General features: G+C 33.2%; 1 protein-coding gene across 1 annotated transcript; it reads right to left on the bottom strand.

The window, feature by feature from the left end:
- Window positions 1–4309: 4309 nt before the first annotated feature.
- On the bottom strand, window positions 4310–9225 carry LOC123956084 (citrate synthase, mitochondrial-like). Its single transcript, XM_046028326.1, has 2 exons — window positions 9146–9225; window positions 4310–4945 (listed from the first exon to the last, which is right to left on the bottom strand). The coding sequence occupies exons 1-2, from the start codon at window positions 9223–9225 to the stop codon at window positions 4447–4449; spliced, it is 579 nt and encodes a 192-aa protein (XP_045884282.1). The 3' UTR covers window positions 4310–4446.
- Between the last annotated feature and the right edge of the window lie 4596 nt (window positions 9226–13821).

Raw genomic sequence — 13821 nt, 5'->3', positions numbered from 1 at the left:
TTACATAAGATTAATATTTTATATAATAGGTGTCATTAATTAGAAAGATAATTTTTATTGTATTTTTAGACCACATATCCTTCAGAAAGGTACTGGAGGAGACATCTGAAAAAAAGAAAAATATTATCTTACTTTTAAAAATTACACCACTCATATTGGTAAAATGGCTTAATGCTAAAGGAATAAATACAATAGGAATTCTGCTTATGATGATAATAGGATGGGCAATATGGCAGTTGTTAAAAAGAACTGAAGAGAGAATTATGGAGGTGAGTGTCAAAAGGAAACATTTTGACTTAAGCAAGGAAAAGCAAAAGTAAGAAATATACAAAAGAGAATGAAGGACACAATATGAAGAACTAATATGTGAGGTATTACTGAAACAGTGCTAAGAAATTTCCCAAACTGATTAAAGTATTCAGGTGACACAATAAAGAATTCTCACTAAAAAATAAACACTCCCCCCTCCACACACACATGCACACAGAGATTGCTTAAAACAGAAAACAAAGAAAAAACTTCAAAGAGAGAGAGAAGAAGCTGAGAGAAAACTTCATGATGAAACCCTGGATTCTAGAAGATAAGAAAATAAAGCCTGCAAACCAATGAAAGCGAAAAACTCCCAACCCAGAATTATTTACCAAAAGAAAACATCATTTTGGAATGAAGAAGTTAAGGTATTTTGAGACAAAAAACATTTAATATACCACAACCAATTCTGCACTGAAAGAATACAAACTGGTATCTTCAAACAAAAAGAACATGATCTGAGACTTAAGCTCAAGGTTGAATTACAAAAGGTAGAAAAATTTATGGAATAAAATATAATTCAGTAAAGGAAATATAGAGGCTAATTTTACTCCTGAATATAGACACAAGAATCCTAAAAAAAGAATTGGAATATAATTCATATACAGAATAGCAGAGTATATATAAAATAATACTTATTTACCATTATGAATTTATTTTACAATGAAAGGTTGATTTACTATAAGAAAATTAATGAAAATAATTTGAACATTGGCATAATGAAAGAGAAAATCATATAAACATTTCAATAAATAAAGATGACTTTATCTTTCTATATACATTCTTTTTTTTAAATTAATGTATTTATTTTTTCAGCAAAACATCTATATACATTCTTGATAAAGAGCTCTTATCTAGGAACAGAGTTAGCCTAACTAAGCATGATTTCTTAAGTATGGTGATATAATGAATAATGGTACAAACGATATACTTTTAAGATTAGAATAGATACAAGTATTTCTACTGCCATCTGTTAGAGTATAATTCTACTAAAAGTCTTAATCCATGATATAAATCAATGAAATAAAATCTGTAAGAATTATAAAGGAAAAATATAAATTTATTCATATATGATAAGTTTGTGTTCACAGAAAATAAAAGAGTATAGTCTATAAGCTACTCTCTGGCACTAACAAATAACATTAAAGAAAAAGTTATTCTCATCCCTTAAGAATAAGTTTAACAAAGGGAGGCCAATAGTTTTATAAATAAAAATATGAAATATTACTATTTAAAATTTCAAGAAACCTCAATCAATGAAGTTATACATGATGTTCATAGATTAAACAACTCAGTATTTTAATGATGTTAATTCTCCACAAACTATTTACATTTTCTCCAGATATCTATTCACCTTGGAAATGATAACAATGTTATTTTGTCCACATCATCAGTTTTTTCCCCATTATAACTTGACATGCTAATCTTTAAACATGCAAAGTTCTAAGATTACCTAAAATCAATCTTAGAGGAAAAAAAAACAAAATGAAGAACACTGCTAGATCAGATATTAAGTATTTTTATCAAACCTCCTTTAATTAAGAGATCTTAGTATTTGTGCAAGACTAGATAAATAGGTCAAAGGAAATTGGGATACAAACACCAAACCCACCAATACTGGTAAAAGAAGAAATATTAAGACATCCTTGTACAAGCAATGAAGAAAAAGGTATTCTCAAAATGTTTGTAAAGTCAATTTGATAGTCACACTAGGAAAGAAATGTGGCCCATATATCACAAGATACACAAAAATCATTTCAGAATTAGCAGACCTCAATGTGAAAAGTAAACAATAAAATTCCTAGAATATAGATATGTATTATGTGTATGTGTGTGTGTGTGTATATATATATATGTATATCTTCATACAATTTATCTTCAATAAAATTCCTAGAAAATATATATATAACTTCATAACCTTGGGTATGAGAAGACTTATTCACCAGAGCATAAAACATAAACAGTAAAAGAAAAAATAATGAATTTTATTACATTAAAATTAAGATACCATTAAGAAAATGAAAACCAAGTCATAACGTTGGAGATTATTCTTGCCAAATATAAAACTGACAAAAAGCTTATTACCAAAATATAAATAATCCTACAAATCAATAAGGAAATGATGAAAAACACAGAAGTAGAAAGGTGAACAAGGTGAAGAGGTTCCTCGCAACACATATATCAAAATTATTGAAAACAGGGTATTCAATTTTATTATTAATCAACTAAATGCAAATTAAAAGCATAATGTAACACTGCTATACATTCATTAGAATGACTAAAATTAAAAAGATTGAAGTATGTGTTGACAAGGGTATGAAGCAAAGCAACAGGAACCATAATACCTTTTAGGGGGAGTGTCGGTTGGAACAATCATTTTGAGAAATGGTCTGATATTATCTACTAATAGTGAAGATATCCATATAGTCTATTAAAGCAATGCTACTTATACATGAATATCCTACAGATGTGCATATGTGGACATGTGCACCAATAGATATATATGGCTATGTTCACAGAAGAGCATTTATTATTTCCTGAAAGTGGAAATCACCCAAATTATCATTAACTTATAAAGATTATATAAAGTATGGCAAACTGCTATTATTGAGCAATATTGATGATTCAAGTACAGCTACTAAAAAGAGGGAAATAATCTGATGGACATACATTTCTTTAAAAATATAAATGATCAGAGTCCATAAGAGACTATGGACTCTGATCATTTATATTTTTAAAGAAATGTATGTCCATCAGATTATTTCCCTCTTTTTAGTAGCTGTACTTGAATCATCAATATTGCTCTGAAAAACAACCTGAGGGTTTTGAAGGGTCAAGGGTGGGAGGTTGGGGCAACCTGAGGGTTTTGAAGGGTCAGGGGTGGGAGGTTGGGGGAACAGGTGGTGGGTAATGGGGAGGGCACGTTTTGCATGGAGCACTGGGTGTTGTGCAAAAAGAATGAATACTGTTACGCTGAAAAAATAAATAAAATGGAAAAAAAAACAGAAAAAAAATATAAATGATCAATTAAATTCAAAGTTTAACAAAATGTAAAAATTATAGTAACAGATGATGCATTTTAGGTGGCAAACTCCTAAAGAAAAGTTACACATGTATTACTTTAAAGGAATTAAGATTTTGGTTATTCTGTACATGAGGAAGGAGAAATGATAGATGTTTCAAGTGTTTATACTGCTCAATGTCTTAATCTAGGCTACAACAATATTTGGGGTGAAATAAATCACTGATTACTACCTTAATGTTCTTATGCTATTCATTGTATACGCCATAATGAAATAACAATGCTAAAATAATTGAAAGAATAAAATAAAAAAGAACAAAATAAAAAAGAATAAAAAAATAAAATAAAAATAAAATAAAAGAATTATTTTGTCTCAAAAAAATTGAGACATGAGTTTCATTTGTATTATGAGAAAAAACAGCATTAAATTAATTCATTTTATCTCTAATTTAAAAATAGGTTTGTCCATACATTATAACTTTTAAGAAAGCTATTCATTTATATATTTCTTTCCTGTCTCTGCATAAAAGATTTCAGTTTTCTTAATATCACTGTATAAATAATACAATTATAATAAACAAAATCACTGGGATATAACTGATTTTTTTCTAAGAGTGCTTCCTTCAGTCAAGAAATGGCATAAGGTTATAAACTGAATTTAGAAGCACTGCTTAATGTTATCACAACAGATTACAGTACTAGTTAATGTAGAAATGTGAAATCAAATATCCTATTAGAAATATTAATACTGAAGAAAATTAGTTATTCAATAGCCATTATTACACTACAATCCTTTCTCCCATGATACAACTCACTCATATGCTAACATTCACGAACACAATTTTGTCAACTGTAATAATATTTACATCTAATTTGTCACTCATTTTTCCATGCTGGAATGGAAAATTTCTTTATTCACTCACTCCATTTAATTAATTTTTTTTTTTTACTTTTTATCTTTTTAAAGTCTTAATTTATATTTTAACCTCAAAGTTATTATCAGTGCCTCAGATACAATTTAATCTTAAGTCTTAAAAAGCCCCCTGAAACAAAACAAAATTATACTTTTTTTTAAAGCTCCCCCACTTTCTGATAATTTCCCCCAGTCTTAAGTTTTACCCTGACTTAGAGTCCACAAACTTCATCAGACCATCCGTGCTCATGGACTTGGGCCTCTCTAGGGGAAAGCCTAGGGCTCGGCTCCAGATGAGTTGTGCCAGTACACCCAGTGCCCGTGACACCCCAAACAGGACTGTGTAGTAATTCATCTCTGTCATGCCATAGTACTGGAGCAGCACTCCACTGTGAGCATCTACATTGGGCCAAGGATTCTTGGCCTTGCCCTGCTCTAACAGGACATTGGGCACAATCTTGTACAGCTGAGCAACCAGCTTAAACATGGAGTCATGAGGCAGGTGTTTCAAAGCAAACTCTCGCTGACAGGTATATCGTGGATCAGTCTTCCTTAGTACCGCATGGCCATAGCCTGGGACAACCCGTCCTGAGTTCAGTGTGTTCCATATGTAGTCTCGTAACTTCTCATCTGACACATCTTTGTAGGGGTCTGAAAGGGCACTGCCCACCAGGTGGCTAGTATGGGCACTAGTATGTGACCTAGTCACAGAGTTCCTTTATTCTTGGAGATCAATGTAAAATTATTATTTTTTTAAATTGCTAAAACTTTTCAGGAAAATAAGCCCATCAAAATTTGGCTCTGGATATTAAATTTGAGACCCCATAATTGGGAGAGATCATAATTTGGGGGGACCAAGAATCGAATACTTCATTTAAAGCTAATGGTCTTAAACTAAAACTAACTTTCACAGGAAGAGCCACATTTTAGGTACTCCAACTACAGATGGCTGGTGGATACCCCATTGGTAGTGTAGAATTATAGAATATTTACGTTCTTGCAGTTCTATCAGATAGCATTGGTAAGCACTTCAGTCCACACACGATTTCGTGAAAGAAATTTCTATTTACTGGTGGGTTAGGCAGAGAAGAAACTGCTTGCCTGTCTAAGAAAAGCTACAGAATATCCAGAGAAACAGTGGAAATTAGTCCTGCACCTTAATTGACAAGAAGACCAGAAATATACTTTCCATCCAGAAAGAGGTGTTAATGTAAAATCATACAAAAGCTTACAAATTCAGATATCATTGAGCAAAGCAATCTTGAGTCATCCGCAACAGACAATGAGGGAGATCTAACTGAAATGTACTATTTTCCTTCTTGTCAGATTTCCAATTAGCATTAATATTCCAAATTTAGGGGAATGAATAAGGTTCTGCATCAGTCACTTGTGGCAGTCCAACTTACTTTTCCTAAGGTTTTAACTTTAATTTTCAGATTAAGAAAATACCAAATGTGGTCATTTTAAATCAAGAGAGTACAACTTTAATTAAAATGAATTATCACATTCATTTTATGTTAACCTAGTAAGTGCAACCTATACAAACTGTCAATGAGATATAATTCTTAGATGCAAATAAATAAATAAATATGAAAAGAGACAAATTGTGATTTTTTTCAGGTAATACATTTGTCTACATAGAAAATATTAGTAATTTGGGGGGAATTTTTTGAAAAACAATCATATTATTATTTTGCTAGATAAATTATTAAATCAATACGGGGCACTTAGGTGGCTCAGTCAGTTAAGCCTCTGCCTTTGGCTCAAGTCATGATCTCACAGTCCTGGGATCAAGCCCTATCACACTGGACTCCCTGCTCAGCAGGGAGTCTGCTTCTCTTGCCTCTTCAGCCTTTCTCTCCACATGTGTGCTCTCTCTCTCTCAAATAAATAAAATCTTTTAAAAAATTACTAAATTGGGGCGCCTGGGTGGCTCAGTGGGTTAAGGCCTCTGCCTTCAGCTCAGGTCATGATCCCAGGGTCCTGGGATCGAGCCCCACATCGGGCTCTCTGCTCCGCAGAGAGCCTGCTTCCTCCTCTCTCTCTCTCTCTGCCTGCCTCTCTGCCTAGTGTGATTTCTCTCTGTCAAATTAAAAAAAAAAAAAAAAAAAAAAAAAAAAAAAAAAATTACTAAATTAATATCAGTACTAAAACAGAGAAAGCATCTAATAAAATTCATCCAGATTTGTTTGTTGCCTGTCTGTTTGGTTGTTATTCACTCGGTTTGGTTTTTTTTTGTTTTGTAGGAAACCAAGTTAGTAATTTTAATTGAAAAAATACATAGAAGTAAAATAAAAGTATATAATGTATATTGATATTGGAAAATAAGAAAATGTGGAAGACCTGTGCTATAACGCTAAAACATTATACAAAGAAATAAAAGAAGACCTAACTAAATTGTGATGACTCTTAAATATGAACAAGAAAATTTGAATACTTGACTTTTCTTTTTTCCTTTTCTTTCTTTCTTCTTTTTCTTTCTTTTTTTCTTTCTTTCATTGTTTTTTAAAGATTTTCTTTATTTATTTGATAGAGATAGAACAAGAGAGCACAAGTGAAGGGAGGCAGAGGGAGAGTGTGAAGCAGTCTCCCTGCAGAGCAAGGGAGCCCAACGCGGGGCTCAATCCCAGGTCCCTGGGATCATATCCTGAGCTGAAGACAGCCACTTCACAGACTGAGCCACTCAGGTACTCCTGAATACTTTCCAAATTACTTTATATATTAAATCTAATTCCCACCAAATCCCCAAGAGAATTACTTATGACAATAGTCAAAATTTCACATGAAAATTCAAAGTATAAGAATAGAGCAAAGCAGCTACAAAAAAGAACTAGAAGCAGAAATTCCACCTAGTTTTACAAAATGCCAAGATGTATTACAAGTAATAATTAAGACACAGAAATACTGTTGTAGGAATAACCCAACAAAATATAGAAATAGATTGAATAGATCATGAATATAGCTCTGATATATAGAAAATTATATATAAGACAGTTGGCATTTCATATTAATGGAGAAATGCAGAAATACACAAGAAATGTGGATCACAGAAGCAAATATGGCAAAAATATAAAATTATTTTCTATTTCAAACCATACGAAAAAGTAAATTAAAAATAAATCAACAAAATCAATAAGCTAGATATGAGAACTAAAACATTACAGTGTCAAAAATAGGAAAATTCTTTTGCCTTAAGACAAAACAAAACAAAAACAAAACAAAACCTAAGAATTTATAGCCCAACCAGAAAACTGTGTGTAGGGTGAAAACTGATACCAATATAGTGAATTTAAGACTTTCTGAAGTACAAAATTCTCTACATAAAATAATACCCAAATATATAGTGATAAAATAATACCCAAATATATAGTGAAAGATGCTATTTCTAACACATAGAAATTAAGTTTCAATGTCTAGAAAATATGAAGAATTCCTACACACCAATATGAGACAGATAATCTAGTAGAAAAATAGGCATTAAAAAAAATAGGCATTGCCTATGCAAAAACATTTTACAGAAGAAATAATATGAAGTCCATTAAATACATTTTGAAAAATATTTAAGATCATCAGTATTCAAGTAAGTAAAGTAAAAATCAACACCTTACCACTTTCATTACTCAGTTAGAAAGAGTCACCCTGGGGTGTAACAGGTTGGGATTAGCTTTTTTGGAGTGTGATATTATATATTACTTTCATACACTCTTAGTGGGAATTGTAATTGGCATGGCCATAAAGAGCAATATTGGAGCAAATTCAACCATGATGTTTCTTGAGCTGAACAGAGGTATAGCAAGCCAAGGCTTGGGAAAACTACCCTGATATTCAGGTACAAAATTAAGATATGATGGTTGGAACTTTATATAGGTAATTAATTAGGAAGACATATTATCAAGCTGTTGGGATTTAACTGCTTGATTTACAGGACTATAAATTAATATATATACATATTCATTTATCAGATATTTCTTTGTATTTTTGTGTTATAAAATTATATTTGTAATCATCTTTAAATACTTGAAAGTTATAGAATCATTTTACTCTTAAAGTAGCTCCAAAAATAGTACACTTAACTGGCACTTTTTAATTCTAGATGCAATAGGAAACATTCTTGGAACTCTGATCTGGCTTTAAAGTGTTTTAATTGCTAAATATTATCTTTTGTTGTTGTTGTTACTGTTGTTATGTGCTAGATGAATAGAATCATGATTAGTCTAAGTTCATGAGTTTACAGCCCTTACTATAGGCTAAAGTCTGCTCTAGGCTGTACTTGTAGATGAATGTACAGATGTATCACTGGCTTACAGAAAGGGCAGGAATGCCAAAAACAAGGAAAGTTTTCCTTCCACTTTTGATGAAAGGAATCCTTAGCTCTTAGAGATCTTTTGGACACTTGTATGTCTTGAAGTATCTTTTCAAAGAATGGGGCCCTTCGCTTTAAGAACATGTTGGGGGGACAAAAAGGAAGTGGGGGGGATAAAGAACAATTGAAAGGAGGAAAGGAAGGGAAGACAAAGGGAGGGAGAGAGGAAAAGAGGAATAGAAGAAAGAAGAAAAAAGAAGGAAGAGAGGAAAGAGAAGCAAAAGGGAAAGAAAAAAAAAAGATCATGTTCTTGCTTGATAAAAGTTCCATGTCAATCTTTCACAAGCTCTAGAAAAAGGAACACACAAACACAAAGATTTCACTTGACTCTTCCGGTTATAAGTGAAGGAAATAAGAAAATCTCCTAATGCAACAAACTGAGTTTACTTTGATAGGATTTTTAAAAGAAGCAGCAGCATTGCTGCCAGGCGAAGAGTTAATAGTTAACAGCAAATCACAACAGTCAATAGTCAATAGTTAACAGCAAATCACAACACAAGGGCAAGAAAATGTGTAGTGTTAACATCTCACATCTCACATCATCAGCTGCTGGCACACAAATGAGTATTTCCTCTGCCTTAAGTCATGTCTCACAAAGAAATCTTCAGAAAGGTTCATTTTGGCAGAGTTCCCTAAAAAATTGCACAGCCTTTTGGTTCTTTAAACAAAATTGACTATGCCATACATTCTTTTGGGCTTTTTCACAATGTTCTTTGCTGTCTTATATCCAAATTGTGAGATGCCAAAGGAAAAGGAAGGAAAGAAGGGAGGGAGAGAGGAAGAAAGGAAGGAAGGAAGGAAGGAAGGAAGGGAGGGAGGGAGGGAGGGAGGAGGAAGGTGGGAGGCAGGAAGGAAGGATAGATGGACAAAGGAACTGAAGAGATTAAAACACTGAAAAGAATGCAATTGATAGCAAAGCCGTAGAATAGCTTGAAGCAGTTGAAGGTGAGAGTTTAGATTATGAAACTTTTTGATAATCAAATAAAATCAGCATATACTCCACCTAGAAAAGAGCTCGAAAGTATACATATTTTAAAAATATCCATATAATGTGTTTTATTGCTTTATGACTCTTTTTGACAGAATATGAGCATACTACTTAGAATTATTTAATTAGTGTAACATCTTGAATATCTGGTAAATCAGAAATAGCTTGAATTAAATGGGCACTGGCCATATACAAGATATATTTCTAGATACTGGAAAATAATAGTAAGGGAAACAAAAAAAATTGTTCTCTTGGATTTATCATTCTCTGGGAAGGGTAAAAGATAGGCATAATACATAATAGATGGTGAAAATTATGTAGTTTTAAAAAATAATATTAACTTGGACTTAGTTAAGAGATTAGAAATCCTGTAGGAGGTGTTGAAATTCTAAATAGATTGGTCAGGGTAGTGTGGAGAAACCTGATGGGGTCAGGGGAGCTGGCGGTGGGGGAGGGGGAGTGAAAGAATTCACCTGAGGCAGAAGAAGAAAGGAGATAGAAGTTTACTGAATAAACTGCAAGGGAGCAGTGGGCAGGACAGCAAAGGAGAGACTGTGTGCCAGAAGGCCCTAGTGGGGGCTTCTAGTTAAGGGAGGGAAGCTGAGGAAGTATGGGAACATATGGAAATTTCCTTTTTTGTTACCTGTGCCTGGTTGTAAGTAGCCCATTGGTCAGCTACAGCTTATGGATTATTTTTAAAAGATTTTATTTATGTATTTATTTATTTGACAGAGAGAGCCAGAGAGCACAAGCTGGGCAGCAGCAGAGAGAAACGGAGAAGTAGGCTCTATCCCAGGACTCTGGGATCATGTCCTGAGCCAAAGGCAGATGCTTAATTAATTGAGCCACCTAGGGGTCATGGATTTTGAGGTGGGTCACCTAATGGGCCTATTTGCATTCAGCCCAGTGGTCACCGTGGGTCCTTTTACCTTACTCAGGTTTCCATTGCTCAAGTGTATTGCCTACAAGTAGCCTCTACAGGTAGCACTTACTTAAATGAAAGAAGTTAAAAGAATTATCTGCTGATATCCAGATGAATGGTGTGGGTAGGAAAGAGAACTGCAGTACAAAGGTCCTAATTTGAACAGGACTACCAAAGACTTACAAAGGCTGGGAATATCAAGAAGGAGATAAAGTTCTTTTTTATCTACTTCTGATAAAAGGCATCCTTATCTCACAGAGACCTCTTGGGCACTGATGTGTATTGAACAGAACTTTTCAGGAAATTGGGCCCTCCATATCACTGGTGTGTTTGGTGACCACCAAGATTGGCATTATAGACAGCAGTAAGAGATATGCAGAAGCAGTCAGAACCCTGCGCAAGGAAGGAACATTTTTGTTTTAGTGAAAAAAACTGAACACTCAGAAGTGAAAGTAATTTGCCCAAGATTACTCAGCTAGTCAATGGACTGAATTCTCAGTTTTCTTTCATCTTATTCTAGGTGCTTTTTAGTCATTGGAGATTTACATGTAAACACCACACTCATTTTTGTCACTGCTGTTAGCAATAGTGGCTTGAAATCTTAGAGACCACAAATTTAGATATGCATTTAGTATTCTGGGAGAAAAAAAAACTTTGAATATGTTTAAGTAGAATTAAAAAGAAGTGAGAAGGATAAAATGAGGAAGGGATCAAAAGTATAAGCAATCTTTAACATTTAAGAGTCTAGGAGATGAATTTTACTGAAGAGGATCCACAATCCTCAGTAGTGATAGATTTATCTTTTATGTCAAGTATAAATGCATGCACAGGTAATGAACAAGAATAAATGTCAGAGGGATTGAGCCATTTCTCTAATATGAATAGTCAGGCAGCTAAATTTATGTTCCTACTGAAAACAACTCAAACTACTGGATTAAAAATTTTTTAAAGCACATGAAATAAACAGCTGCAAAAACAGTAACACTTTTGTATTAAAGAGCTGGTATGTTAATGTAGATTAATCAGTATTTAAAAATCTAAATAATACAAAATGTAAATGGAATCCTAAAGCTGATTTTGAAAAGGGAGAATTTGCCAAACTGATTTGAGTTTTGCATAGGAAACAAAGGGCCCAGCTTTTGACCACTGACAGTTGAAGATTAAGCAGGAAATCCCCAATCAGTAAAACTGGGACCAAGGGGTTAAATCCTTAGTTTGAGGGTAAACCAGAAGTAAACATTCCCCACTTTCACAGGCTCATTAAACTACAAGAGGAATTGCATTATTTAACACTAAGCACAGGAGAAGCAAAAACAAAAATAAAGCCTGAGAAGTAATGACTAGCTTGGCCTCAGATTTGTGTTCCAAATTCAAAGTAAGTAGGTAAATTTTAAAAGGCCTTAGTGAATAATTAATTTAAAAATTTCACAATATATTAGTGGCTAAGGGGCTTAACAAGAGAGAAAACAAATCATTTCTGGAACTATGTATGGTCAACATAATCCTTAAGGAACGATATCTTTATGCCACCATTAGTTATGCCAGTGTCTCTGTGAGGGAATAAGGTCTGGCTGGGGCTTCCTACTCTGTCATCTTGCTGATGTCACTCCGAGATATTTGGTTTTTATTGGTGAGTTATAACGTTCATTAATTATTCTGTGCAATATTTTGTTCTATCAATATTCCCTAAAGCACGGCTCATTGTGCCTGAACTTCATGTGAAAATAATATGGTGTATGCTGAACAGCTGCTTTCCTTATGAGAGACCAGAATTTTGGTATATGCTAAGCAGAGATTGATGATATGATCAGTCTCCAATAAAAACCCTTAGCATTTTGTCTTCAGTAAATTTTACTGAACAATATTTCCACTTTTCTTCCAGATCGTTTGAATTTTCCATATTAATTTTTATGTAATATATTCATTTTTCATACATTCATTCATTCTTCATACTCAGGTAAGACATATGACAAAGGCAAAGGGTTTTGATTTCTAAGACCTTATGTATACCCACAGGAGATAAATGGTTTCCCTTAATAGTCCCAATTTGGTGGGGGAGTGGGGGAATCTTAATTAAAAAAGTGTTCTTTGCTTAGCACTGAAATCCTTATCCAAGACTCACATAATTTCCATTGGTATGAAGGGTTTGTATAATAAGAATAGGAGGTGGAAATAGACCTGTACAACCATATACATATAACAACAAAGTTACCATGAGAAGATAATACCTTTTGGATAACAAGAGCTCCATTAGATGTGATTTTATTAAACCTAGGCAACTATTTCTGGACTGTCTGTTCTCCAAAGTAACACATTTATTATTTTTTAATTTGAGAAATGTTTTATTGTTAAATTATCTGCCTTTACTACCAAGTATATTAATCCTTGTGTGCTGATTTATTTCCAGTCTGCTCAAAAGCCACAATGGTAAAGACTAAGGGAAACAAGGAGCGGTTTGGGTATACAAATAAGAATATGACAGTCTTCAGGCAAGGTCCTACGTCAGGCTGTTTAGAATCTGCTCAACTTTTCTTCCACAGCAACTTTCCATAATTTTTCCCCAACAGATGATTAAATATATATTATTAACAAGAATGCATATTATCTGAATCGAGATCACCTTATAAATTTCTCTTTTTGAAAGTTTATATTTTAGGGGTACCTGGGTGGCTCATTCAGTTAAGCATCTGCCTTCAGCTCAGGTCATGATCTCAGGGTCTTGAGATGAGCCCCACAATAGGCTCCATCTCCCTCTGCCTGCCATCCCCACTGCTTCTGCTCTCTCTCTCTTTCCCTGTCAAATGGATAAATAAAATCTTTTAAAAAAATTTATTTTTCACTAATCAATTTTACCATAGCATTCTTAGTTCTTTAGTTCTTATAATTACTCAACCTGAGTTATAAAATCAAAATGGAAAAAACAATGGGGCACACATGTTTAAAAAAGAATGCTGACTGCTTCTTTGTATTAAATTGCTCCAGTAAAGAATGAATTGGCACTTTATAGTAACTTAATTGGGAAAAGGGTATTTTATTTTTATCTCTTATATCACAACTTACAAAATAGTGACTTTAATGGTTCTGCTCACTTAATTATGTCAACAATTAAGAGACTGTTAAAAACTAAGCTATAACTTGTCTTGTTGAATTTGATTCATTTTACCGGCCTACTTATATTTCAACTGATTCCTTTAAGTATTTGGATAAAAACAATGTTATAATGAGACAAAATGATATGGATCCTGTTATTTTGATTAGGTACACTATAATTTAATTAATAATACAAATAAAAAGTAAAATGTAA

This window comes from Meles meles, chromosome 14 (genome assembly GCF_922984935.1).
Source record: "Meles meles chromosome 14, mMelMel3.1 paternal haplotype, whole genome shotgun sequence".
NCBI classification, from domain to species: domain Eukaryota; kingdom Metazoa; phylum Chordata; class Mammalia; order Carnivora; family Mustelidae; genus Meles; species Meles meles.
The sequence above is the reverse complement of the archived record's forward strand: the minus strand, read 5'-3'. Positions and strand labels throughout refer to the sequence as shown.